Source organism: Postia placenta, assembly GCF_002117355.1.
Source record: "Postia placenta MAD-698-R-SB12 unplaced genomic scaffold POSPLAscaffold_5, whole genome shotgun sequence".
Classification (NCBI taxonomy): Eukaryota; Fungi; Basidiomycota; class Agaricomycetes; order Polyporales; family Adustoporiaceae; genus Rhodonia; species Rhodonia placenta.
The window spans coordinates 1,013,199-1,040,736 of record NW_020169836.1 but is presented as its reverse complement, the minus strand read 5'-3'; the positions used below and the strand labels follow the sequence as shown (position 1 = coordinate 1,040,736).

The window sequence follows — 27,538 nt, the reverse complement described above, 5'->3', positions numbered from 1 at the left end:
ACGATTTTCTGCCCATCGAGACGCACGAAGATGACGAGGACAAGGCACCGCTAACGAGTCGATGTTTGATTCTCTACCCTGGCGTTCCCCAACGACTCCTCTATGTTATCTTTTGTCTAAGCTTTCTCCGCAATCATACGTTCCCGGATGTTCACCTATCTAGCAGTCCGCAAGTAGCAGACGCATGTCTATACGCTATTGAAATTGATGAGCGACGGACGACAACGAAAATACCCTCTGCAGGCATTGTGGCGACTCGTAAGAGGGGTACCAATGCGCGAGGATATGAGCTACAACCGGTCAAGGCACTATGTACGACCAACATTTGAACTGAGCTGATCCACTGCGCAGGCCCAACTCTGCCCCACTCACCGTGTGCAGACAGCAGACAACCCTGTGGGCGGCGGCAGAGACCTCTAGATCGGCGGCGGCAGAGACCTCTAGATCGGCGGCGGCAGAGACCTCTAGATCGGCGTCGCCAGTCTTAGCGTCGTATCAGTATCGTTGTTCAAAACAAATATCCCTCAAAGCGGACGCAAACCGTTGTGGACTGTGACTTATTGATTGACATGTTAAGTGGGTTTGGAAACAGGTGTCCTGACGATGTTTGACGGGTTTCATTCAAGCCTGCTGTGAGCGATAGACGTCAAGAACCCCATTGAAGCATTATCATCTCCGTCTACTCTGACTATACATTTGCCAGTCACTGCAGCTAGATTCGTTTTGTTCCAGCGACAGGACAGTTCATTGATTGAATCAAGTGCTTCACTCTTCCACAAAGAAATCGTCTCCAAGAACCTCGCGCAGCCGATACCTGGGGGCGTCAATGTGGAATTTGATGTAGCCTCTCGCGAAGGCATCCCATGCGTCCCTCGCATCCCCTTCCCCTAGAATGCCACGCACCCGCTCCGCTGCAGCAACCGTCTCGCCTATGACATCACGGAGCACATCGGTGGCAGATGTTCCCGTCACAAGAGCACGGTCATTGATGTAATTGCTCAGCTCGTTCACGAGCTCCTCTTTATAGAAGGAGAGGATATCGCTAGGATGAATGTGAACAAGTTACTGCACTTGAGAAAGCAGCGATGACGCACTTCACGTAATTGATGAATAGGCAAACATTGCTGTCGGGTCGTGTGAGTATTATATAGTGTTATCCTCGACACTTTCATAGGCTGTGTTTACTTACGGAATGGCCTGTATGTAGCAATTGGCAGCGGGGAAACTGGCCTTCTCCCAAATAAAACAAGCGTACGCCTCCGACACGCCACTCACGGATCGCCGGTATTCCACAAAGGGCAAGGCCTTCGGATGCAATATCGTCCCTCTCGTTGCGTTTTCCAAGATGGAGGCATTCACGAACTGCAACGCCGACACGAGTATTGTGCCGGCTGCAATACTCGGGTAGTATTCCACCATTTGGTTCGCAACCTTGGCGAACAAGCCGAGGGGGCTCTTGTCTCCGTGGAAAGTACTGTCTATGTGTCGGCGATGGAATTGGTCGAATGCGAGGCTGTCGAGCACATTCGGATCGTCGATAGTAAAGCCAAGCGCAGTGAAAATGGCAACAGCGACCTTTGCATCTAGGTCGGTGAGATGGCCGTAAACGGACTCTATCATCTCGAGCGCGTTATTGATGTGAGGGCGCGCTGTCTCCTTGAAGTCCCAGGTATCGGTGATCTCAGTCACACGGCGACGAAGCTCGCCATCTTGGTGTCTCTTGTGGTTCACGAATCCTATCTGGTCCAAGAAGTCTTGGACAGCCGTTCTCGACACGGCCGCGATTCCCTCCTATCGATCTCTCCTCAGGAGACTGAACAAATGGTATGATCGCCACTCACCGTGCTCATTCTGTCTCGATCTAGTATTAGTATTGATGGTTGGGTATACTAGGATGCCCATTTCAGAAATATGCAGATTGTGTGTAAATTTTCACAGCAACAACGTACCGATGTCAGTGTGGGATGGATATGTACTCCAGGACGGTGCTCGGGACGCTATACATCCTGGCGTTGAACCCCATCATTATATATGAAAACAAGGCGTCAGAACTATCGCAAACATCGAACCACGACTTGGTTTCCTGTCACTGCACTGTGTCGGTTAAAGTGCTGGCCCGAGCATCATACTCGGTCTTGTACCCAGCCTACTGTTCCTTGAAACACTCCTCAAAGCGTTTGGCCGCTGGCGCCGGAGAGTGTTATTGACAGTTATTAACTAGTTGTTGACATAACTGGTAATATAAGCCTCCAAACAGCGCCTACACCATCGAATCCGAGTCCTGCACGATACCAGTTGAGATGCAAACACTGTTTCCGTATCGCGGAGTCTTTAAATCACCACTATATTCGTGTGATGGTTCACGACCACCAGATGACCCAGTAGGCCCCAGCGCCACAGCGTGGTGCGCCATCCTGATATCACCTCCGTACACATGTCGGAAAAACCCTGGCGTGCTTGCAATGTCACGTTTTGTCACGTTTTTGATTGAGAACCCATTTTGAGCACATTTTGATGCATTGTGATCGGCCAAAAATGTGACAAAACGTGACATTGCAAGCACGCCAGGGTTTTTCCGACAACGCCACCTCCGTCCGAGCTGAAACCATTTCCAAAAGTCAAAAATTTGCTTTGATTTGTTAACAGCATTGGTAGTGGTGACTGCCGTTCTTGTCAAGGGCGAAGGTGTCTTGCCGCATAATGGCTGAGCCTATTGCAATGCTCCTTAGTGACTCAGAATGGCGTGGCGGCCTAGAAGATTGTACAAGGTTCGGACTCGGAAGGACACTTACAGCCCTGGAGAGCTTGCAACATCGTCGTATATTCTAAACACCCAAGAAATGCTTCAAGCTTTCGACACAGTTGAAAGCATGCCAAAAAGTTTCAGTTACGGAAACGGACTCGATGCTGCAAGCCGTCATGCAAAGCAGGCGGCTGTAACTGAAACTAACTACGTCTAGTTTGCGGAAGAAACCTCTGCTCTCGTGTGCGTCAAGCACTTGTGTTTCTTCAGTCAGGCGGTCGCCGTCGGGTGGCGTTCTTGGGTGTAACACGTTCTCGTTTGTGGCTTGTGAGGTCGCTGCCAGGTGCAAGACGCGATTTGTTAGGTGTCGCATGTTACGTGCGTGTTCGTCTGGCGGGCCTTGGTCGGCGGGGAGTTAGATCGGTCGCAGGGTGAACCCGGCCTGATTGCTGCAGTAGGGTCTTCCCCATCAGGGTCGCCTACGCAGGTACTAACCATCGGTCTACCCCGGGAGGTTGCCCCGAGAGTCTCGTAAGGGTCGCCATACGGGTTGACGGCGGAGACATGCTTGGCAGTCATCAGCAGCTGGCTTCGCGGGAGTACTCCATATAGATAGAGACCCGTATATTTGGGTGCAGAAACCCCGCATTTCTGATTGGGACCCGTGCCGGCATATACATTCCAAGCTCCTTCCTATCAATTCAAGTACTGGCTTTGATTTTCCCCGGCGTACATCCGATCTCCGGGCATGAATGATATGATAGCATCTTATTGTAACTAATGTCCGCACAACATACTCTGTCTCGAATACTGCGTTGGATGTTTCAATCATGCACCAGAACTCGAACGTAGGAAATAAACAGAGCTCTGAGAATTTGGTCCTCGCAATCGGTCGAATGCGTCCTCAGGAGATTTCCTACATCAAACCCTGTGGGCGCAATCATATCTACCCCATTCTTGTCTGACTTCAGAAAACCAACCTAATGAATAATGACGTCTGTGCTTTATACCTGCTTTTGTACTTGCGAAGCAAAAACATCGTACATTTCATTCCCAAGGTTGTGGCCATCCTAAATCTGACATGTCTTTGTGCGTACTACGTCTGCCCTATCCATGTAGGCGGACAGATGTTCCGAGAGGTATGAATGATGTGGACTGGAAAATAGTCCCGAGAAGAAAGCAACACCTCACAGTCCTTACGACATGTATACGAGCCGACATACACGATTCCAAACTGTTCCTTGTGGGCATGTGTTTCATGTGCTACTGACCAGCAACCTTTGTCGTTGTGGATAATCATCAGCTCTAAGTCCAGATCATGAATACAGCGGAGAAATTCTGACGTTCTTAGGGTCATTCAAACCATGGCGCCGTCACGGTGTTCTTTCTCGGCAAGGACTAGTGTAGGCGCTATTGTAGACGATGCACCATCCAAGGTCTGACGCTCTGTAATCGGCGTTCCCAATGGAGGAGAGGGTTTTGCCACAGGGGGGGTCGCCGGCGCGATCCAGAACACCGGGTACCTCCGCTGGATATTATTGTTCAGCAGCGCCGTCGCGAGCACAAGCATGCTCGAGAGGAGCACGACTGGCAGGTAGTACCAGCTCAGCGCCCAGATGTCGTCGTCCAGCGCGGGCAGCAGCGCGGTCGCGCCCGCAGGTGGGTGCGTCGTGCCGGTGATCTGCATAGCAACGATAGCGACGGAGGTGGAGAGGGATGCGGCGAGCCAGCGGAGGGACTGGAAGTGCGGGGAGAGGGAGAAGAGCTTGGTGATGCAGAGCCCGAGCAGGGCTGAGATGAAGTGTCCGAAGACGAGTGCGCGAGGCTGAGCGAGAGGCGCCTCGATGGCACCGTAGCACAGGACCGCAGAAGCACCCTGAAATTTTTAAATTAGCAAGTGGAAGGAGATGTGGAAGAATAAGCGACGTACGAACGAAGCGACCATGGAGGGTGTACCCCGCTCAATAAAGTAGTGCGCATGACCGAAGACAGCCTGTAGGACGGAGAGGCCGCAAAACGCCCCGATGAACGACCAGAACCAGACGATATAATCTGGACGCTTTGGCGGGGTATTAGCGCGATAGCCTATCCACCGTGTGAGCCACGATGGGTATCGAGCGAGGCGATGTGGGCGCGAGTCCATTGCTGGCTTCGGGGTCTGGAGCTCAAAGGAGGAGGCTTGAACCTTGGTCTAAGTTGCACCTGCCGTGCTTATAGGCAATACGGCGCGATGATTTGAGAACGCCAGAGGGTTTCAGCAAAAGGGTTCGCCGAAAGAAGCTCATAATTACTACATCCGCAATAGGCCCACTGTGATGAATAGAGCCTAGACCAGCATGACCACATTACTACACAGCGTGTCCAAGCTCCGATGTGCAAGTCGGGTGGCAATAGATTCAGACATGCTTGGACGGCGCTCCGGGAGTGCAGTGACATCAAATGGATGTCAACATGAAGCCAGACTGACAGGCATTTTTTCCTGTCAGGGTAGGCGCGGAGCGTGGAGAGTCTGTCAAGACAGCGGATGTCGCAATCTAAAATTTGCGATTGAGGACTAAGCATGGCGATGTTTTATTTTTATTTCATGTGTAGTAACTCTGGTTAATTCTGTGATGAGAGCTTGACGCCTGGTCCGAGAGTCTAGTAGACTATGCTTCCTTCAGTGGACAGGGTGAGACGTAACCTAAAGGGGGACTCGTGCTTCAATATCAATTGAACGCAGTTAACCAATCAAGATCTGACATATTGATCCGATCCGCACCGCCCGATACCCTCCGGGCGCTCTGTGCCTTACCGGGCAGTCGGCAGGCCAATCAGCGAGGAAGATCCCCTCCGGAATATTTCGGGATGCTCGATCAATAGACTTCGCTCCTGGGCCAATCAGGCAGGTGGTGCCGACTGGGGAATCTGCCAACTGCCTGGGAAGGCATATACTTCAGAAAGAAGACCTGCAGGCCACAGACAATTAGACCGGCATCGGCAGACATGCGTAGCATTCAAACGACTGCGCTCACCGGTGACAGCATTACGATGGCATGCACATGATCGGTTGAATAATGCATTCGCGACAGGCTGGACTCGGACATGTGCACCACCATGGCCCAATGTTCTTTCCTCCATTGCTTTGCAGTCGAGCGCGTTTTATAAGGCTTACCGGAGCAAATATCGTGCACAGGCGCAACTGGTGCGAATTTTCGAATGAAGAATCGAGGTCGCAATTCTCCAAACGAGGCTAGTGTTTCCAGCATCCGCTTGAAATTCGTCTATACATGCACCAAGTTGCGTCACACGCGCTTAGCCGTAACCACCGTGCGTCTGTTCTCGTCCGATGTCGTAGCTGCCAGCGTACTGACAGCAGATCACACAGGGCTGACAATCATCCTTCAAACAATATGCACATACTAACTCCATACCGGCTGGCAGGACCCACGTTTATTCAAGGATGTTTCAGGTATCTCCGCTGTGAAGAAATACCGGCACTGGATATTATCCTAAACACGAAAAAATAAAGCGACAATAGCCGGTAAGTAAAAGCAATCCAACGAGTACTATTATCGGGCATATCTTGATGATATCTAACTTGTGAAAAGAACAAGCCAGAAATCCGCCGTGTTCATGTTATAGGAATCCAAAAACGGCGCCGTTTTCCAGCTCTGACACTGTTGCACATATCTCCGAACATCTGAGCGCTGTGGTGACCACTACCACGGTCTCTGTGTCATGAAAAAATGCCCCACAGTTGTCACGATCATGTCTGACAAGAGACCAGAATTATTGGACCATGAGAATACTCGCAAAGTGCCGCTCACAGTGTGTTCATATATCCGCACATATAAAATGCGCATGCATGCCACGTATCTTCCCCAGCGCACCACTGAGCTAGCATGCCTCTCTCTCTCTCATCTTTGGCTTCCATGCTCATAGACAGCCCTCACGTCCTCACGGACATCGCTAGATCGGCACAGGGAATTGCAGCCATGGCCGCCTTAATTCTGGGAATCCTCTGGCTTTTGCCATTCCTCTCCGGTCATAGCTACGATGTGTTTGGCCGTCGACCGAGAGACAAGGACAGCTTGTCCATACCAGATGGCCCACTAGGCCTTCCGATCGTTGGTGTGTCACTCCATTTCCACTCAGTCAAACTACCATAGAGACTCACTTTGCTCGTTCTCACACCATCATACCAGGATCGTTTCCCTTCCTCACCCATTACCCTGAGCTTACGTTGCACAAATGGCGCAAGAGGTTTGGGCCGCTCTACTCAATGTGGCTTGGCAATCAATTGTTCGTCATCGTGTCCGACCCCGGTATTGCCAAGGACCTCATGGTCACCAACGGCGCCGTGTTCTCCTCCCGTAAGGAGATGTTCATCAAGAGCCAGATCGTCTTTGCGGGGCGCGGGATAACAGCTACTCCGTACAACGATCGCTGGTGTGTGGAGCCCGTCCGCCGCTGTCCGTGCATAGTCTTAAATCAACGTATTGCTTCAGGCGCAAGCACCGACGTATAGCGACCGGCTGGCTGAATCTCCGCGCCGTCATCGACTACTCTAACGTGCTCGACTACGAGGCGACGGTGATGATGAAGAATTTGTACCTTACAGGCAAAGGGGGTGACGCCCCAATCAACCCTCAGCCTCATGCCGGACGGTGCTCCCTGAATAATATGCTCACGATTGTCTTCGGCACACGCACCGACTCTATCGACAACCCGCTAGTCAGCAGAGCACTTATGCTTTCTCGCGAGTTCATGTAGGTCGTCTCATGTCGTACCGTTTGCTCCGGTCTCACAGGGCGGGAAATAGGAATTGCACCGGCCCTGTGTCGAACCTCGTAGACTTTGTGACCCCGCTGCAGTGGTTACCCACGAGCATGTCTATTCGCGGGAAGAGGCTGCACAAAGACCTCGTCGAGACATACGGTGGCATGATCAAGGACATAGAACGCCGCATGAACGCGGGTGGGACGGTCCCCGACTGTCTCGCCAAGACGATGATCCTCTCCCGCCAAGAGGAGGAGCTGGACCATCTCGACATGGCCATCTTGGCATCTGCGTTCATGATCGGGGGCGTTGAGACGGTACGCAACTTGCATAGGCCGCTGTGTTCCTGCACAGTATGGAAGTCTGACACGTCCTTCTGTCCCAGACGGCATCCATCATGCAGTGGTTCTCCGCACTCATTCCCGCATACCCCGACATCCAATTGAAGGCACAGGTCGAGCTTGATCGCGTCGTTGGACGTGATCGCTTGCCGACCGTTGAGGACGAGCAGAATCTGCCGTTCTGCCATGCTATCATCAAAGAGGTCGAGCGATGCCACAATCCGTTCTGGCTCGGCACCCCGCACGTCGCTTCAGAAGACTTTGTTTACGAGGGCCACTACATTCCGAAAGATACAGTGGTCATTCTCAACACATACTCGATGCATCACGACCCGGAGAGGCATGTGAACCCACATGACTTCGATGTGCGTTACTTAGTCTTGGTTTGAAACACATTGGCTGACCGGCATTCGTACTTGTTAGCCGGAGAGATACATAAAGGACAGTACCAATAACACCGAATCCGCCAACCTAGCGAACCCATATGACCGCGACCATTGGATGTTCGGTGCAGGGTGAGCGCCACACTTGCTTCTGTGTCGCCACATCTGTTTACCTCTAACGATCATACTATAGACGCCGCATCTGCCCCGGCATGATCGTTGCCGAGCGCGAGATTTGGCTCGCCATTTCACGGATGCTCTGGGCGTTCGATATGGTTGAAATTCCTGAAGAGCCCATCGATCTGAAGGAATACGACGGTCTTTCGGGTCGATCTCCCGTTCCGTTTCGCATCAAATTGATTCCTCGCCACGAGAACGTCGCGAAGGTCCTCGGGCTTGAACAGTTGAAAAGTGTAGTGGAGTCCGAGATACTCAATGTATAGTACGTTGGTTGCACCGATGCCTGTAATACAGTCACTCTCTACTGTAGCAGTTGACACTCTGTGATGTCACCATTCACCGGCATGATCTGGTATCTTGTTCGAGGTCCGCTCGGCAGATTGCGCCTCGTATAAGATCGGACCCCTAGTGGCGCTAAAGCGCGTGCGCTTCGGAACACGAGTATCAATAGGCTCCTAGACTGATGCGCGTCCTCGGAATGCTATTCTTTCGATTTAACCCAAATAAAGGCCAGGCCACGGAATATGCAAGTTTTGCCGTGAATCTTGAACCCACAGCGGGATCCGATCTCGGTGCTTAGTACTAAGCCGTCTCCGAAAAGGATGGAGGTGGGAACTCCATATTGTTTTGTGATTATGGGATTCAGAGAAATTCTAGGAGACAACTGCTGAAGATTCACGGGCACAGTCCGACGCTAGGAAAGTCATTCGCAACAAGTAGACGCTAAATAACCTGATTAATTGCTCTATAGGCACCCCAACTGGCAGGTGCATGGTGAAGCTCCACCAACAGCTGCACACGTTTCGAACCGTTGCGGATTCTTGCTCGATGCATTGATTCCCTTGGATGCTGGTAATTGATAGTGTCCTTCTCTCTCGTAAGAGCTGACAAAGAGTCAACGAATACGTTGATAGAAAAGTCGACGCCATATGAACAACACAATGGAGTGGATTCCTCTCTGTCTCTGTGAGTCACTGACTGCAGTCTTTCAGGCAGCTGCTCAGGCATCTCGGAGACAAAGTGAAAGTATTGCTGATTTATCCAACGAGAAGCGTTCAGAAACAACCTGACCCCGAAAGGCGCCCATTTCGAAGGCTCACCCCTCCCCCGGAAGTCTGTGATATGATCGTCGATCATTTGCAATACGACCCTTCAGCGCTGGCGAATTGCCTGCAGGCCTGCGAGAGCTGTTTCCAGAGATGTAGAAAGTATCTACCGGTGGAAGGGTACGCGTTCAAGAATAAGAGGGAAGTCTTCCTCGTATTACGTGAAGATTCGGGCCCCGGAAGCAGGTCAGATTTGCCCGGCACTCCATTATACGCCATAGGTCGTCACGCTGTGTATCCAATCGCTTTCCGGGAGAGCCAGAGTGTGATAATAGAGGGCGAGGACAGCATGCCCACGCAAGGAGAACGACAAGTCAACCATCTCGGCAGCTTCGCTGTGATGATAGCAGCGAAATGGTCGGAAGTGACCACTTCTTTGACAATCAGACATGGGGCGTGGTCGGCTGGCCATCTTCACCCGGACGTCTTTCTTCATCTCGCTCACTGGCGATCGATCAAGGAGCTGAAATTGGCCGAAGTGACACTGCCGTCTGCCTCCGTCTTTGGAAACCTAATCGCTGCTCTAAGCAGCAGCCTCTTGTATCTAACTCTTTCTCGTGTCACATTTTTAGACGCTTCTAAGCCCTTACATCTCCTGACACGCAGTAACAGCACTGCACACAGACTACCCTCGGGCGATTCCGATCATGTGTCGTTTGTCCTCACTATACACGACCTAACGCCCGCTTCATTAGCTGTCGTCGCCCACACATTACTTGCAGCCAACGTCGGCCAAGATCCCTGGATTCGCAACCTGCGCGTCGTCTGCCATAATGAAGCGGTTGGAGGATGTCCATCTTGGACTCCGCAGGGGCTCCCATGCATCCTACGAGCGGCCGGCGAAACGCTGCGGTCGATGCGCTTGACCCTGCTGGCGAGCATGCGTGCGTACCCAGGCGGTCATATGATCTGAGCAGAGGATCTCACAGCAGACGCTTCCAGCCCTCCGTCTCTCATTTGCGCACAACACCCGCATGGTATCCCTCCGCCTCGACATCCACATCGACGAACCAGATGTCGAGATTGCGTGGCTGCAGAGAGTGTTGTCGACACTGCCGTGGAGTGCCACCGACCCAGCGTTGCGCTCGCTCGCGCTCTGGTTCTGGGTCGACGTGCACGTAGAGGATGGCCATGCCGTGACTCAAGGTCGACACTGCAACGGCTGCGCGCGTCGCTCGCTTCCGATGAGTCCCCTCGGGGCACCTGCCACTACGAGCAGTATCGACGCCGTGCTGCGGAGGTTGGCCATGCGGTGCAGGAGTATGGACTTGCTCTTATCCCGTCTCTGCTGCCATGTGCGGGACGTCAATGTGCGGGTGCTAGTTTGCAGCTGCGCGGACCTCAATCTCGAAACGTGGGGATCGGCCGTCGGCTCCTGGTTTCCCGGCCTTCGTGGGAGGAATATGTTTGCTAGTGGCCAAAGGTGAATCCTCGCGCTCTCTAGTGGCTGCCGTCGCCGAGGTCTTATGTGCGCCATCACGGACGGTAGGTCTGTGCTAGCGCTGGAATGCAGACATTGCATGAAGGCCCTCTGGGACGATCCTGCTTCGGTCGGCGGCGCCAACACTATGCCCGCCCAGCGCGTAGACGATTATGCCCTTTGGTGGTATCCGGCGAGGACTCTATAGCACTCAAAGCTGTTTGTGGCTCATTAGCCATCCGGCGGACATTTCTATGCCAATGACAGTACCAAAGTGCCGTTTGCACTGACATGGTGGCAGGGAGACTTGAATAACGTGTACTGGTGTTCAAATAAGCATAAGAACAAGCCTATTCGTCGTACACGTTGCAGTCCGTTTCAACATCCGTGGCTGAAACCAAGGGACCAATGAGGTTGAGGTTTGAAACGCCTGGCCCCGCAATACGCGGGTACAGCGGCTATTAATCATTAGACCAAGGCGTAGGCGCACCTATCCTGGCATCAGCATATCGGACAGTCGCCAAGATGTTTGCCATCTTGACGCCGCAATCCGGAATACGTCAGGTGCGCTGGTGTATTGTCTTCTACCGTGGATTTGACCTTATCCTCTAGAGCGTAGTGAAAGCATACGGATTCAGAGTTTCCGGTAATTATGATTCAGTCTGTGGGGACTGCATAGACCCCTCTCCGATTCATCGTTCCTGTGGCACATTGTGTACTGTACATTGACACGAACATGATTCTTCCATGATTACGGCGCATATATCGTATCCCCTTCATATTGTACTACTTTTGTTGCTGGAGTCAAAGGTTTCCGTGCCAAGTCCTCACTACTGGCTCAGCTGCAGATGTTTCTCACCGTGCACCGGAAGATCAGACCATAGAATCGTTACCGCCTTCTTTCCCGGTAGGAACTGGTGTAGGCGCCGTCACAGACGACGCGGTGTCCGAGGTCTGTTGTTCTGCGTGCGGCGCGCCCAATGCAGGAGAGGGCTTCGCCACGGGCGGAGTCGCCGGCGCGATCCAGAACAACGGGTACCTCCGCTGGATATTATTGTTCAGCAGTGCAGTCGCGAGCACAAGCATGCTCGAGAGGAGCACGACTGGCAGGTAGTACCAGCTCAGCGCCCAGATGTCGTCGTCCAGCGCGGGCAGCAGCGCGGTCGCGCCCGCAGGTGGGTGCGTCGTGCCGGTGATTTGCATAGCAACGATAGCGACGGAGGTGGAGAGGGATGCGGCGAGCCAGCGGAGGGACTGGAAGTGCGGGGAGAGGGAGAAGAGCTTGGTGATGCAGAGCCCGAGCAGGGCTGAGATGAAGTGTCCGAAGACGAGTGCGCGGGGCTGGGCGAGCGGGGCCTCGATGGCGCCGTAGCACAGGACTGCGGAAGCACCCTGAAGGTTTTGAATCAGCAGGTGACAGGAAAGCAGGGCAAATGGTGGCGTACGAACGAAGCGATCATGGAGGGTGTACCGCGCTCGATGAAGTAGTGTGCATGACCGAAGACGGCCTGCAAGACACAGAGACCGCAAAACGCGCCGATGAACGACCAAAACCAGACGAGATAATCTGGAAGCTTTGGTGGGGGACTGGCGCGGTAGCCTATCCACCGTGTTAACCAAGGCGGATATCGAGAGAGACGGGAATGTTCGTTCATTGCGCCTTGTAAGAGCTCAACCTGGGCAAGGAGGCGAGGATTAGATGTTAGCTCAGGATTCGTTTGCGTCGCTTTATATAAGACGGGGTAGGAGCAGGACTACAGAAATAGGTCCGGGGAAGGGCGGAGTTGTGAGGCAAAACTTGTAGCAGATGCGAGCGGCTCGCGTGCAAGAGATGAACGTGGTGTCCTGGAAAGGAATTTAGGGAGGGATGCTTACGGCGTCGATAACACTTGTATCCCATGCACAGTATGGAACCTTTGAAGGCGGATTGCTACGGCGTGAATGGACGAAGCTCTTCGAGCGTTAGCTGCAAAAAAGGGTTCAAATCGGCGGTTCGAATTATTCGCGGTCACAGTCGGGGCTCGGGAGGGAAGCAGCGGGAGGAAGGATAGATGTATTTGCCGAGCCCGTCCGAGTCCATGGCGGTGCTGTGTGCCATTGCTGACTCGCTAGGGATGGCTGAGCGGATCTAACATTTTAGGCCTGCACGTACTAAAACTCCCGCGCCACCAGTCAGATCGGAAGTGAGATCTATTCCGCTCGGCGCTGTGGCGTCCCAGTATACCTTCGCTCAAAACCCGTTAGTTCAAATTTTTATTTACATCGCCTCCATATAGTAGACTTCTATTCAGCAAATTGTCATGAGCGCGTGAATACTGAACCAGACCACAGATTTGTGAAGTAGGAGCTAAGTGCTTGCACGGGCGCCTCACAGGATGACGCCACTACCAGCACGGGACCCGTATTCCGCCGCAGATTCTGCGCACATGTCAGGTGTGGCACCATGGTGTGTCCAGGGAGTGCATGGAAGTCGAAGAGCTAGAGCGGCCATGGACGATAGGGGCGTTACTGACGCGACTTGTCACACGGAGGTAACGGCGCGTACGCGCTGTTGATGCGTGTTTGGCGTGCGGGAGACGCCGAGGCATTGTTGGAAACGGGGCGTTGTGTTGTGGCCCGTGGACGCGCTCTCCTTCCCCCGCGTCTCGCTTTCCTCTTTCTCGCTTCTCCCTTTTCACACATTCCTCAGAGTCCTTTTTTCCTGCAAAGACGAGTGCCCTCCCCGATGCCCACAACTCGTGCATCCGCCGCCGTCGCCGCGCCTCTCGTCGACGCTCCCCCATCTCGCCCCGCACCCGTCAAACGCTCCCAGTCTCTGGCGTCGCTCCCAACGCCTCCGCAGACTCGCCATAAGCGCAAGCGCGCACGCTCACGGGTCACCGACTCAGACACTGATGAAGATGAACGCCTCATCGTTGAACGCGATCTCACCGATGACGATGCCCCCCGCCATGATGCCAACGGCGCACTGATCGTCGGCAACAAGAAGCGCAAGACTCTAGATGCGATTGCGGAGGAGCTGAGCGAGGCGGCAAAAGCGGAGGATGCGTTCTGGATGAGTGAGACTACGACTACAACCAACACCGCGCAGGATCAGCCGAAAGCTGGACCCCCTCCTCCACGAGTCCACTATCGTTTACGAGAGCGCTCTAGAACTCGCTCGCCTTCATCATCCCCTGCGGTTGCACCTCATCTCTTACGCCGAGGGCATACCGGTCTTGCGTCCCCGCCACCCTCGCGACGCCAGCCAAGAACTCGCGTGCAAGCGCGTTTGCCGACACCCCCACCCGCTCCTATCCCTTCTCGGCTGCGAAAACCTGGCTTGTTCCCCGTACGCGACTCCCCAAACAATCCATTCCTCGCGGACGAGGAATCGGCGACCGCTCCTGAAGCCGAGGCTGAAACTGAAGCTGGGCCTAGCACGCCCCAGTCACGAGCCCCTGAGCGATATGTGGAGAAGCCGACGATGACCTGGGTATTGTGAGTCCTTTGTGCTTTTGGCCTCCCTCGAGGGGTCTTGCGCTCTGGTCATTTACCTTTTCTCTCCTTCTCCTATTTTAGCCGGGGTACTCGGGTTACGCTGGCTAACCCACACTACAAGCCGCCAGGCGCAGAGGGGGAAACCGATGCTGAGGCGGAAGGATCTTCTCTTCTGCCGCCTGAACACCCCGAGTTCAGCCCTCCTCCCACTTACGCTCCTAAGATGCTCTTCCCTGAGGCCCGCCGTGACATTACTCGGCGACGCACACGCGCCCAGGCTGCCGCAGAAAGGGCAGCGGAACAAGCAGCCACTGGAAGTGCAGCCGCTGAGTCTGGTGCTCCGCCTGTAGCTGTACCATCAACGCCCCCGCGCAAGACGCCGCCCATTGCCTCCCGCACACGCGCAAGTTCAAATGCATCCTCACGCCCCGTGTCGACCGTGTCGAGCCGTCCCGAGGAACCTGCAGCACATGATCTGCGGGCTCGACGCGCACGCCCGGCTAAGCCGTCCGACGCTGAGGTGGAGGCTGCTATGCAAGCCGCGATGGCCCGCCGCCTGGCGCGTGCGTGCCCGGAGCCAGGGAGCGGGGAAGGCCCGCGCACGCGCACGCGTGCACACGGTGCACCGCGGCTGCCCGAGAAGGACAGCGACCTCGTGCGGCGCGCGATGGGTCCCGCTCGGGTGGCTGCGCCTACAAAACGAGATTCACGCTAAACATGGGTGTGCTTTTGGCGGACCCTTGCGACGATACTTCACGTTCTGCTCATTGACTTCCAGTGCTTTCACGGACTAGCCGTATCCACTCACCACCCTACTGCGACACCCCATACCTGTTTTCTTTTCGCGATGCCTTCCCCTCCTGTCGTTGTATGTCCCTCGCTTGCTGATTTGTGCATCGATTTGGGTATTGTGCATGACTCGTGCTATATGAAAGGCCGCCGCGACCTAGTGTAGTCCCTTTCCCTTACTCCCGCCTGCGATACCTCCTTACTCGATATGTCCGCTTATCTCTTGATCTACTTCGCTTACGCGCTCATGCTCGAATGTTCACCCCGCATCTAGTTTTGGTTTAGCGATTTGTACATGTTTGTACCGACGCTTGTGCTGCATTGGTTGGGGCAAGATAATAATACACATGATAGCAACTCGAATGACAAAGGGGGGAAGCAACAAGAAAACAAGCAAAGAACTACAAAAGAGAGGATAGGAGCGATCATTGGTTCATGCTCCTATTAAGGACTCGAATGTACCGGCTGCCACGTAACAATTGCGATCTCAGTGAATTGCTCTTGAGGATCGTCGCGCATCTCCTCTTCAGATAGGCGTTCACCTTTCTGTGACGACTCGGACAGGGGTCGATCGCAGTACACAATACCGCACGAGGGGAGCTGTAAAAGGGGCCACACCTCCGCAGACAGTCGCTTGCGCTACTAATCGATGTCGTCAGTCAGTGACATGGCCGAGGCCAGATTGCGGGAGAACGAGCCATGCGGGGAGACAGGGCGAGCAGACGGGATGCGCACCTCCGCGACGCGCCGCCGAACGAGCGTGTACCTCTGTCTGAGATCCCGCATGTCGAAGTGCGCGCGCACGTCCGTGTCCTGCTGCGTGTCCTCGGCGGCCGGCGGCGCTGCCTCGGGAGGGTCAGACGGCGGGGGCGACGGTAGAGCTGTGCGAGAGGCGGGGTGGGGGCGCGACGGCGCCGATCTTGCGGCCGGTGCGTGTTTGTCGGCGTCGTGCCCTGCGTCGGGCGCACGCGCACGCGACATCGGCGGGACGTCGAGCTCCGAGCCTGGAGGAGACGGGTACCTCTGGAAACGCGGCTGGTGCGGGCGGCGACGTCAGCACCATCCCGTGCGCGCCTGATGCGCAGAATACGAACAGGAACACCCACGCTGCCCTCCTCGTCGCGCGTGCCGGTCGTGACGTGTGGAGAAGGCGCCTTCCGTGGCGGGGGCAGGTAGGTGACCACCCGCGTCTTCTGCGCTACAGGCTCGGGCGCGCGCGCATGCGCCAGCGGCAGCCGGAAGGTCCCCGACTCTCTTACCTTGCCCGCCGGCGCGGGGGCTACGCGGGGCTTCTTGGGCGGGGGCAGCGTAGACCACGCGGCGTCGGGCGACGTAGGGAACGCGGCATAGGCGTCGCGTTTGGCCGGGGCAACGGAGACATTGAGGGGAGAGGCTGTGCGCTTGTGTGCAGGTGAGATCATAGTCTCCATTGCCATGTGTCGGCGGGGGGCAGGGATGTCTGCTGGGGACGTGCGGGAGGAGGGCCGCGCAGCATTGATGTGAGAGATGGATGCGACGGTAGGGGAAACACCGTGACGGGAGTCTGGGCCGCGTAAGGGAGATGACGACTGAGTCATTTTCTGCGCGATATGGGGCCTGCGGAATACTCTCAAGCATGCGGTGAGGGTAATGAACGGACACTACGTACATGTGAACCGGGGAGATGGACATCTTAGGTCCCTTATCAATATTTCTGACGTCCCGACGAATGTGGCCGTTCGACATAGGCGAAGACGAAGCTTCATGTACGGATCGTTGAGGTCGTTTGGCCGACGCCACGGTCCCTGTAGCATGTAAATCGTTGAATTAGCTCCCTGTCGTCTATCTCTGCCTCCTGACACCAAAGGAGAATGAGGACCAACCTTCCCGATGGGGCGTGGCTGGAAGCAACTTGTCGATGAGTCTCTGTGGCTCTGCCCTCGAAGCAAGCACAGAGTGAATCGCTTTCCGTTCAAGCAGGTCATGCTGATTCGCTCCATGGGTATGCGGTGTATTCTGTGTGTCGTCAGTGTGTATATGCGTGATCTGTTGGGGATGATAGACTTTTGGTGCGTCGTTCTTGGCCCCCTGCGACTGGACCGAAGGAGATTGGGAATGAGATGGATATGTCTTGTCCATTACTAAACCATTCGGAGTGGAAACAGACAAGCTCGCTGGAAGAAGAAGACCCGATACAGAGCCGTAACTTGAGGAAGAGACTTCTTGAGCAGGATCAATGCGAGCGTTCAGCGTATAGACGGGTGGTATATGCGCCTGAAATTGCGGGGTTTGGACACCTGAGAGCTCATACGTCGTTTGGCTCTTGCAAGGTGTCGAGGCACCAGAAGAAGGTAACATTTGAGATGCACTCTCTTGTCCGAGCCTTTCCATAGGTAACGACACAAGGTCATCGTTCGCAACAGATGTGCCATTGGGTGCACTGGGATCTAAAGCAAGGATGGGGTATGTAGGCTGTTTCTGCGGGGCAATAGCATTACTTGAGGGGCCAAAGACAGATGACAGAAGAGAAACAGCGGGAACAACACGCTGTGCAGGTGTGTGAGGCTTTCTTTTGACCAGACTCCTTTGATTAGGTTTGCGAGGTGCTGTACTAGACATTTGCGTTACAGAGGAGACAGTTGATTTGTTGCCTATGTGCGGCTTTTTCGCGGCAATGCGAGGGGCAGTTTGGGGCGTAGAACGAACGGGCACACTCTTGCGACATGCAGCATTCACTTTAGCGATGGACCACGGGTTCGACTTGTACTGAGCAGTGTCGACCCGTGAGGAGATGTCTAGGTCATGCTGGCCGTCGTCGGAGCAGGGGTTCTCCCTGGATGTTGTAACTTCTGCGTCCTCAGATGCATCGCTGTCGTCGTCTGAGAAGTCATACGAGCGCAAATTGTATGACCACACGGAGTCGTCCTTTTTCCCGGGCATATTAAGAGATATGGCGGTCTGCTAACAAAACTTGGACGAGATAAGGAGTACGAAACAGAATAGCATGAGGTGCAAACGAGAGTGTAACCTGGCAGGCACGCGATCGAACGATCGCAGTACTTGATCGAAAGGTCCGCGAAGGTGTGAAGGTGCATTAGGTGAGATAGACCGTGTTAAATAACCGGGACATTGTGACAGTTGTAAATTATCGCTAAATTTGGAAAGATCCAAAATATACCGGTTGGATCAAGCTTAATTGAGTGTCCTAGTATATCAACCATACATCGGCTTTCTCTGGTGGAATGGCACTGTAGCAGTGCTCTGCATGGTCACTATGATCGTCGCCGCTGAATATCAAAAGCCAAAATAACCAATTTGCATGCGGCTTCCTTTACACCTTATCCACGAGCCGGTTGATCGACTGTAAATTAGCTAGATGTGGCCAACCTATTTCATCGTACCTTAGCCGCCCACACCCATCTCCGAGTTGTCCATTCATCCCCACAGCTCTGAATCTCACCCATACTAGTAGGTCGTCTCAGTACTCCTGCTGTACGCGTGTGATCCTGAAGCACCGTGTGCGAACTGGCAAATTCATTTTGAGACGTATCATCGGGTTCTGTAGGGACTCACTTAGGCATACATTCTACTCAAGGCGAGTTCCGTTACCGAGCCCGGAAGGGGTATCGCTGACCTGCTGTAAGTCTACCTGTCGGGCAGCATACATGCACTAATCTTCTAGTAATTCACTAGAACATGTCTCTCATCAGTGATCCTGAGTACGTCTATCCTTCTATTTGCGCTCTAAAAGCTGATGCCCTTCCAGCTACCTCATCCACAGCCTTCGGTTGAACTATCTCCGCCATGTAGATGACCCGTATGCGTCTAGCATCATCTCCCTCGACCCCTATTACGACTCCAATCCGTACATAGTTGCCTCTGGTCTCGCTGATGTCGAGAAATGGCCAGAACTTGCCAGGCCGTCCAGTCCAACCCCAAGCGACGACGAGGGCCGCATCAATGCGCACTCTGGCTTCCCCGGGGCTACTAGGCTCAAGTATACAACAACAATTATGGGTCCCTCTCGAATGGGAGGCATGGGTCTTCGAGTAGCGGGCAAGCGCGCGTCCATGTCGAAGAGCTCATATCGCTTCTCTGTGCGCTATGGAACAGACACCCCAAGGCCCACTCTCGATGAGAAAACAGAGCCCGAAGTACACGATGCATCCGCGGCAGAGCAGAGTACCGCCACCACCGCTTCTGGTTCTATTACATCTTCTGTGGCGGACACGCTGAAGTTGCCAGAGCAGGAGGCACCCAAAGATGTCAACGGGTCCATCGACAACGGAGCTCCTCAGGAAGGAGCGGAACCACCTAAGACCATCTCTCCCGAGTTTCACCCCAAGTTCAAAGGCGCTGCAGAGATGGAGGCGAGAAGAAAGCTTCGGATGCAGGCTCGCGCACGCCCCGTGCCTGGCATTCGAGTACCAAATCCACCTGTTTTGCTGAATCCAGAGATCTCGTCCTCTGAATCGGAATCGGAAGAGGACGAGGAGGCGGATGTGGAACCCAATGAGGAGGACGACGAGTTCGACCTCAACGCAGACGTTGACGACAGCATCGACATTGATGCCGACGAGTCTGATCAGTACGTTCGCCCCCACTCGTGGAAACTCATGCGTCCTCATCTGATCTTCCAGAGACTTCCCCGCCACGCGCGGCATGCCCGGCCTCGAAGACATACACTCCGACAGTGACGGCGTGTCCATCCTTTCCGGCACCAACTCCGTCATGTCCACGACCTCCTCCATGATGGGCTCCTCCCTGCAGCCGAGCAACAGCGCGCGGGTGGGCACGCGGCTTAGTCCTGTCCACGAGAGCCGAATCAGCGAGGAAACCTCTGTCGACGTGCTCCCCGACCGCCCTGAGGAGTCCGCGCCGATCGAGTCAGGCTTTGACATGGTCATCCCTGCGCCAAAACCGAAGCCACAACGTCTCAGTCAAGCTGCTGCCCCCGCCGCGCCTGCCGAGCCCGCACACGCGGCACACACGGATGACCTTTTCACGCGACGCGCGGTGTTGCCCACACGACCGGGGCGCTCAGCGCTCGCGGCGCTACTTGCCGACTCGTCTGGCACGTCGTCGTCAAATCCGTTCGCGGAGCTGTACAGCGCGATCTCTGCGCGAGCAGAGGGCGACAGCATGGGCGTGAACGTGTACTTCCCGCACGCACGTGAGCCGGCGGGCCGCGCGCTGACGTTGAAGGTGCGCCGCGATGCGTCGGTGGAGGAGGTGCTTGGGTTTGCGCTGTGGACCTACTGGGAGGAGGGCTGGCTGCCGAAGATCGACGAGGGTCTCGAGGGCGAGGAGGACGCGCGCTGGGAGACGCGCTGTTCGGCGGTGGGCTGGATATTGCGGATCGCAGAGGAAGATGGAGAGGTGGACGAGGACTTCCCGCGTGAGTCGGACATGCGCAGGTCGTGAAGAAATGATAGCTTACAGTGCCGTGCCCTGCAGCCCCTGATCGTACGGGTAAGATCTCAAAGTTCAACTTTGATGCCTACGCCGTGCTGGAGGCGACTGCTAGTCAAGGTCGGTGCATGTGTGCGGCTTTCGCTGCTGTCGTGTGGCTCATATATGTCCACAGTGCAACAGAACAAGGTTTTGGAGTCCAAGATCCAGCGCCGCCTGTCGCGCATCGTCGTCAAGAAGAAAAAGTCGACCGGCCTGCTCAACGCAATGCCCACGCCCGCCACTCTTGCGCCGCCGGCAGATAGCTTCCTGGGTACCAGCGCGGGTATCAGCTCGTTGGTGTCTTCTATAGGCATGTTTCCGAGTTCGCTTGGGCCGTCTTCGAGCCACGGCCAGCAACAATTCCTGCGCATCCGGATCGCGGACATGGCCGACGCGGGCCTCGTCTCTATTACCATTCCTGCGTGCGTCTGACTCGTGCTTATTCTTATTCCGTGCTGTGCTGACGCGTCGTCGACGTCCCTATCAGGACGAGCGGGATGTACACGGCAGAGGTGCTCGAGCTGGCGTGCCAGAAGCGCAAGCTTAACGACCCGAAGGACTACGCGCTCGTGCTCGACCTTGGCCCGACCAAAGTGTTCATCCCGCTGGACAAGACGGTGAAGAGCTTGCAGGGGAAGCGCGACCTGATTCTGATGAAGCGGGACATGCTACGCGAATACGGCGTCGAGATCAGCAGCGAGTCGTCGCGGACGACAGACCCCAATGGTATGCATGTCCGTGATCACGGCAGGTGAGGCGAAGCTGACCGCAAGTTATCTGCAGCGTCCATTATCAAGCGCAACTCAGAGATCTTGGAGCCGTCCTTCAACTCCATGTTTGACTACACCAATGCATACAAGGTGCGTCCGTTCTGTTGCACTCCGATCGATCTGCGTTAACGCCCGCACAGAAATACACCGTGTATCGCAAGGTGCCGATGTTGGTCACTCGCAGTGCTCGGTTATTGGCCATCGACGGTGTCTATATACATGTCAGTCGGCTTCTAACCATTCAAGTTCGTTCTCTGACCAGTCGAGCAGATCATGCCCATGTCGAACAAAGCGAAGCATGTTTTCGACAGTGGCAAGACGTCCTCATATCACCTCAAAAGCGTTGTGGCATGCCAGCAGTCCAGCAAGGACAGCTCTACGTTCAAGCTAGTCGTGCACAGCAATGCGGAGCGGGACAAGCGGTACGACTTTGAGGCTGAGAGCCCCAAGCTTGCTTGTGAGTACATTACACAAGGCGGCTCATTGCATCTATCTCACGCCTACATAGATGAAATCGTTCAGACCATTCGCGCCTTGAAGATCTCGGTGGAGCGTCCGGGGACGATTAAGCAATCGCGGAGAAGTCGACAGGTCACCTGAATGGGGATTTCGGGTTTGTAATATGTTGTAATTGTAAACGTGGAGGCTTTATATCCAGCGATGGAACAATTGTGTTGAGAGAGCGCGCCTGTAGATTACGACTTGCAAATAAAGCAACGCTCCGTACGCAGCTCGGCTGAGACAGTGCAGCAAAAGCTGGCTTAATTACTAGCGGTCATATAAAATCCTGGCGCATCAGGGTGGGAGTGGATAACTGGCCATGATTGGCTTGTAAGCAGCACACGCTAGAAGCCATGCCCAGTACTCACATTACACGAAGACCCATATCTAGCAGTATCACCGAGCCCGACAGATCACCTCACCACCCAGGCCAAGTTGGAGTGCTTCCCTCGCCTCAAGCCACTCGTACTCCGGATTTTTGGTATGCACAACTGCGATTTCGCCCATGCGCAGAGGCTTGATCGTCTGCGCGCGTCGTCCTGAGCATAACCGACGAATTTCGCTGACGTCCATGAAGATCGGCTTGCTGGGCATGCTGATGAGCTCCATGTCATTGAGGACCGGCCGGTCATCGCGATACTTCAAGTCCGCCCATATCCGTCGGTTAGCGTCACCGACGGTCAGGAAAGCTTCTGGTGATGGCAGTTGGACGGTACCGCGGGTAAGCGAGAGGAGGAAGCCAGAGCGGAGAAGTATAGAGAGGATTCCAAGGTTCTGCGTTGTGTGCGAGACCGCTATGTGTCGATGTCTGGCACGGAAGGCATTTTGGACATGCGCACACAGGTTATGCGGGAGAACCATAACCCTGATGCGTTATCGAGGGGCAACGACATCAGAGTGTTACTGGCAGGATTGCACGGGAGACTTACCTCTCTCAACCTGACCGAGGACGAAGCAGTCAACAAAGCCAGACCCTGCGTGACCGCCACAAAGGCGTATTCTCTGTGACAAAAGTGGACAGTGTAACGGTCACACGCTTCAATCAAGTGTGGCCACGACCTGACTTATAAAAGTCTAAGTCAAGGTGCAATACCTCACAAATCTCGTTTCCTTTACTGCTCTCGCCTCCAAGTCTCTACGTTGTCAGTTCAATAACGGGAACGGCCCGCGGACATTGGACCCCGCATACTAATTCGCGTGACTTGGCCACATCATTCGCATTTCAGCATACTTCATCATTCCTGCTAACAGTGAGCTCTTTTAGTGCTACGCTCTTCATAACTCACTGTTCCAGATTCACTATCATGCGACATTTCCTCGACCTCAATTATGATGTTCTCCACTTGATCGTCACACTACTCTCACGAAACGACATACTCCGCCTTGCACTGTCGTGCCGCATGGGCTTTGATCTGGCGCTTCCGCAAATTCTCTACCGGGTCAAGCTCCGCAACATAAGGATACTTGATCCATATCGGTTGTGTGATTTTTGTAGTTTCGTTCTGGCAGATGTCGTTCAGCGAGGCCCTCTCTTGCGGATATTGGAGCTTGATTTGGAAATGTATACAGTGCATCGACGCCTCGACAACCTACGGATCGGGGAGTATGTGTTCCCCACGGCTCTCACAAAGATTTTAGAGCACGCCTCAAATCTGCGGGAACTGGCTTTTAAGCTTCCAGAAAAGTTGATTCAAGACCACCCCTCATTGCTTTCTGCAGCTGTCGCCCTACCTCACCTCGACTCACTCAGAGTCAGTACCTCAGCCTTAGGACAGACGATTATCTCCTCTATGATCTCTCGCCCACGTAGACTGGCACTTAACTCCCATCGGACAACCTCCAATTGTAGTTGGGACACTCTCGTGTCCAGCCTCCTCCAGTCTGGAGTTACAGCGTACGTAGAAAATCTGCACCTGATCGGAGACAGGTATCTCTCTGCAATGCCGTCTCTGAAATTCCCGTGGTTGCGCCATCTCGCAATTTCTAAGTCACACATCCCGTTTGGGAGCTCATTCGATCTCGCTGTCGCCTGCCCGAATTTGCACTCAATCCATTGGGAGGCGAACTATATACATCGCGAGAGGAACAGTTCAACAACTTTAGACAAAAACATCGTCAGCATCACAACGCGGCTGGAGCTGGATCATGTCCATCTCAGACGCTGCGACATACTTCCCGTGGTTGGTCCAGTTCGTCGTCTCACGCTCACTTCATTGTACGACCAGTTCGAGACAGAGAATATCGCCACTGCTCTCGGACGCGCCGCACCTGTCATTCTACACGTGAACACTACTGGTAACAACCTTGATTTAGCGCAGTTACCGGCTGTCGCCCCATCAATACGGTTTCTGCGCCTCCAAGTGCATCCTACTTGGGTTGTAAGCGTCTCCCTCCCTTCGTGAAACAAGATGTTATGCTCATGTGCTTTACGATAGAACTACCGTCCTCCGCTAAGTCTCTGTGAAATGCCACTTAAGGCGGTCTCCATCCTTGTGGAAGTACATTGTCGCGAGAAATATGATTCAAAAGTAGGATCGCTTCTGGCAGAACAAGCGGCACGCGACATCCCGTCGGTCGAATACGTCGAGGTAAATCTCTGCGCCTACCGTCCGTCTCCATACTATGATCATCAACGAGACCGCACGGCGTGGCATCGAGTCACTTCACGTGAGGCAGACAAGTGCACTGTCGAGAAATTGCCGCAATGGGAGAGCGACAAGGTAGAAGATCGACTTCTCGCTATGACGCGTGTGTAGAAGTCCCATGCTTGTCCTGTGATTGTCATAGCACATTTTCATGTAAATTGCGATTCAGTATCAGCCATGTATATTCCGAGTTGCCTTCAGGGCCTTCAATAACCATTTATGTGTAGCCCGTGCTGCGTTACTGGGAGCAAGTCGGTTCATGTAGCAACAACGCAGGCCGTTCTGGTTCATTGACACGACAGTTATTCGGGAGAAAAAAACTGAGTAAGACTCCCAGCGCGTTTCCGACGATCTCAACAGATACAGTACACTGTCCTGGAATAAATGGAATATCCGTAACATTGATGACTGGCCGAGAAACAGCGGAGTGGCACTGACACCACTAGTTGACCTAATTCTCATTGTGTCTGCAGGGCACTTGACAGGTGTTCCTCAATCATTATGGCTACTCGCTCGAAGCTCCTATCAACTGTCTCTAGATATTGGGCGCTGTTATGATCTTGTGCATTCCCTGCTGGCACATCGAGAGTAAAAGATGGCGCATACAATGGGAATGTGGCATGATCTGGGACGTCCGCATCGAGCGGGATATCTCGCCCCAACTATGAAAGTGTGTGCAGTCAGAAAGTCGGGCAAATGCTGAAAGAACGTACCGCGATAGCTGTCAGATACGCCCATGCTCTCGCCGCATTAGGCGAGTTGTAACCACCTATGAGTCTCGTTTGTGTATGCCCAAACCCCCACTGGAACGAACAATACTCACCCCCACCCAGCAGTAGCACTTTGCAGCCCCATTCATTGCAGATACGCTTAATGCACCAACCGAGACTGCCATCCGCGGCACCGAGGGACCAATTCCAGACCGCATGCGGATCTCCAGCAAGGCCGTCGACGCCGCACTGGACCACAGCAATGTCAGGGTCGAACGCTTGCTTGACACGCTCAACGCATGGCCAAATTCGCGCGAATGTCGCGTCGGACGCGCCACGCTGAAGCGGCATCGACAAGGTAAATGGATCGAAGAGGAGATTGTCAGGGTCAGGGAGAAAGGCCAACTCTGACACAGGGAAGAATCCAGGTGCGCTATGGTGGATCGAGAACGTTAACACTTGCGCGGCAGACGACACGCCTGCGGAGGACGAGAAAGCTTGCGAAACGGCATCAGAGAAATGCAGATCGAGGTCCAGATACATGATACGAGGCTTCGTGCGTGGAGAGCGCGCAAGGTTTGTGGCGCGCTTGAGGGCCAGAATAGCGAGGATGCAGTCTGCGACGTAGCAGAACCCAGAGGCCCGTGCTTTTTGGGCGTGATGCCTATTTTAAGCCTTGTTGTCAGAAGGCATAGGCCTATGCATAGAGAAAGACCTTCCACCGTCCCAACAGACGGAAATTTGAGCGTCCCCTGTCGATGCGTACAACGCGTTTGCAGCTGCGACGTAGGGTCAGTGGCTGAGTAATCGGTAGAAGGCTGTGAAAGTACTAGCCTGCTAGCGAAGCACCAGCTATAAGACGTACATATGCAGGCAGCCCAGCGAAAGGTGGACAATCCTACAATTCATTTTGACGTAAGAATCCATGAAAGGGGGATTGAATAACTAACCTCTTCGAGGCCAAGCTCGGCTTTCTGAGTATAAAGAGTGTCCGTATGTAGCTTCTTGGAGTTCAACACAAAGTCCAGGTACTCGCGAGTGTGATATTGTGAGAGAGTCTTGGTATCAGCCGGAACTGGACGTATGATCTCAAGGCAGGTTCTCTGCTGGGTCGAGTTTTCCTGAGTATCCAACAGACCATATGCTTTGACCAAGGAGTGTACGAGTAAGGATCTGTTCCTGTTGGATGGCAGCAAAGATGAAAACTGCGTTCGTTGTAGTCAAGGATGGACCAGATGAGAATGGCGACGACAGCTTGAATCCTATTGACCCCACCTTGACAAGTTCATTGGATACAACGTAGTAGACCACGCGCATGGTGTGATCTCCTGGCACAGACTGATGCATGGGAATATGGGTACAGACCTTTGATTATAGGCGGGAGTGTACTATGCGAAATTGTGCGAATGCGATTGACGCTGATAGAACGCGCTCAGAGCGCGAGACGTCACGAGCACGTGACGCCATGTGTACACTGTCACATAGATCCCGAGTCTCCAACTTGCATCTCGCAACACTGTTCACGTATGAGTGGAATAGCATGCACTGGTGCTCCAAGTTGCCCTCGTCTGTCTTTCGAGTCCCTGGCTGTCACGAGATCACTTATTAGTGATCTTTCTGCTGACTTGACTGCCATTCAGGCTGTTGTTATCATAGCCGCTTACACGGACAGTGTCTGTCATTGCGCCACCCATCACTGACATCCAGTTCTTTGTGTATGTCTGAAATCTCGAAGAGATAACAACTGTAAGTAAATCAATCGCTACTCTGACGCATCCTCTCAGATTCTCCTGGTCGTTCCTTTCTGTAAAAAGTAAACGCTGCATCTGCTGCATTTGCGCTCCTTGCGCCTTGCATCCGCACTTATAAGTCACGGCCAGTCTCATGTTTTAATGCACCACATCCGCGATGATCTGAATTGCAGCTTAGGTGCGACCAGCCGGTGTTTGAGTTTGTTCGATAGTTACTAATAGATAATGGATGACAGCTCCGCCCCTACCGTCTCGCGTTGACTACGCACGGGTATGCATGTTGCACGCATGTCCAGGGATAGTGGTCTGGATTGCAGTCTCGACGATGATGATGCGGTCGCCATCCTCCATTCATGGTGATTGGAAGCGTATTGCAACTCGAGGCCTGTACCTCATGTAGCTCATGTTCGTCTGGTAAATTTTCCCTGCTCGCCGTCCCTTTCTGGCTAGTATTTTGATCTTTTTATAACTTGACGAACGTTGCGCTAGAATGTGGTAAACTCCTCGTGTTTTGATGCGAATCTT

General features: G+C 53.9%; 8 protein-coding genes across 8 annotated transcripts; 3 read left to right on the top strand and 5 right to left on the bottom strand.

The window, feature by feature from the left end:
• Nucleotides 1-765: 765 nt before the first annotated feature.
• Nucleotides 766-4,886, bottom strand: POSPLADRAFT_1055475 (hypothetical protein; the record flags this gene model as incomplete). Its single annotated transcript, XM_024480643.1, has 5 exons — nt 766-1,042; nt 1,095-1,124; nt 1,190-1,791; nt 4,107-4,619; nt 4,674-4,886. The coding sequence occupies 5 exons, from the start codon at nt 4,884-4,886 to the stop codon at nt 766-768; spliced, it is 1,635 nt and encodes a 544-aa protein (XP_024340208.1).
• A 1,834-nt stretch (nt 4,887-6,720) lies between these two features.
• On the top strand, nt 6,721-11,142 carry POSPLADRAFT_1045744 (hypothetical protein; the record flags this gene model as incomplete). Its single annotated transcript, XM_024478846.1, has 14 exons — nt 6,721-6,856; nt 6,931-7,174; nt 7,234-7,494; nt 7,536-7,821; nt 7,890-8,210; nt 8,269-8,360; nt 8,422-8,670; nt 8,989-9,016; nt 9,160-9,175; nt 9,272-9,374; nt 9,401-10,398; nt 10,457-10,809; nt 10,838-10,999; nt 11,041-11,142. The coding sequence occupies 14 exons, from the start codon at nt 6,721-6,723 to the stop codon at nt 11,140-11,142; spliced, it is 3,351 nt and encodes a 1,116-aa protein (XP_024340207.1).
• Nucleotides 11,143-11,807: 665 nt separating this feature from the next.
• On the bottom strand, nt 11,808-12,589 carry POSPLADRAFT_1138959 (hypothetical protein; the record flags this gene model as incomplete). Its single annotated transcript, XM_024484973.1, has 2 exons — nt 11,808-12,326; nt 12,380-12,589. The coding sequence occupies 2 exons, from the start codon at nt 12,587-12,589 to the stop codon at nt 11,808-11,810; spliced, it is 729 nt and encodes a 242-aa protein (XP_024340206.1).
• A 989-nt stretch (nt 12,590-13,578) lies between these two features.
• POSPLADRAFT_1065694 (hypothetical protein) lies at nt 13,579-18,122 on the bottom strand (the record flags this gene model as incomplete). The annotated part of the gene is made up of 10 exons (XM_024481984.1): nt 13,579-13,932; nt 14,148-14,405; nt 14,682-14,875; nt 14,909-15,106; nt 15,153-15,204; nt 15,666-15,842; nt 15,939-16,226; nt 16,310-16,799; nt 16,852-16,987; nt 17,066-18,122. 10 exons carry the CDS (start codon nt 18,120-18,122, stop codon nt 13,819-13,821), a joined length of 2,964 nt encoding a protein of 987 aa, XP_024340205.1. The 3' UTR covers nt 13,579-13,818.
• A 756-nt stretch (nt 18,123-18,878) lies between these two features.
• On the top strand, nt 18,879-22,006 carry POSPLADRAFT_1180351 (hypothetical protein; the record flags this gene model as incomplete). Its single annotated transcript, XM_024488748.1, has 11 exons — nt 18,879-18,901; nt 18,949-19,802; nt 19,825-20,024; nt 20,109-20,580; nt 20,640-20,714; nt 20,770-21,058; nt 21,124-21,362; nt 21,420-21,496; nt 21,547-21,627; nt 21,677-21,863; nt 21,915-22,006. The coding sequence occupies 11 exons, from the start codon at nt 18,879-18,881 to the stop codon at nt 22,004-22,006; spliced, it is 2,589 nt and encodes an 862-aa protein (XP_024340204.1).
• A 12-nt stretch (nt 22,007-22,018) lies between these two features.
• On the bottom strand, nt 22,019-22,774 carry POSPLADRAFT_1039532 (hypothetical protein). Its single transcript, XM_024477560.1, has 2 exons — nt 22,276-22,774; nt 22,019-22,220 (listed from the first exon to the last, which is right to left on the bottom strand). Exon 1 carries the CDS (start codon nt 22,766-22,768, stop codon nt 22,304-22,306), a length of 465 nt encoding a protein of 154 aa, XP_024340203.1. The 5' UTR covers nt 22,769-22,774; the 3' UTR covers nt 22,019-22,220; nt 22,276-22,303.
• A 437-nt stretch (nt 22,775-23,211) lies between these two features.
• Nucleotides 23,212-24,663, top strand: POSPLADRAFT_1138738 (hypothetical protein; the record flags this gene model as incomplete). The annotated part of the gene is made up of 2 exons (XM_024484943.1): nt 23,212-24,285; nt 24,343-24,663. The coding sequence occupies 2 exons, from the start codon at nt 23,212-23,214 to the stop codon at nt 24,661-24,663; spliced, it is 1,395 nt and encodes a 464-aa protein (XP_024340202.1).
• A 347-nt stretch (nt 24,664-25,010) lies between these two features.
• Nucleotides 25,011-26,579, bottom strand: POSPLADRAFT_1140131 (hypothetical protein; the record flags this gene model as incomplete). The annotated part of the gene is made up of 7 exons (XM_024485133.1): nt 25,011-25,214; nt 25,266-25,321; nt 25,376-25,926; nt 25,978-26,041; nt 26,112-26,160; nt 26,213-26,467; nt 26,538-26,579. The coding sequence occupies 7 exons, from the start codon at nt 26,577-26,579 to the stop codon at nt 25,011-25,013; spliced, it is 1,221 nt and encodes a 406-aa protein (XP_024340201.1).
• Between the last annotated feature and the right edge of the window lie 959 nt (nt 26,580-27,538).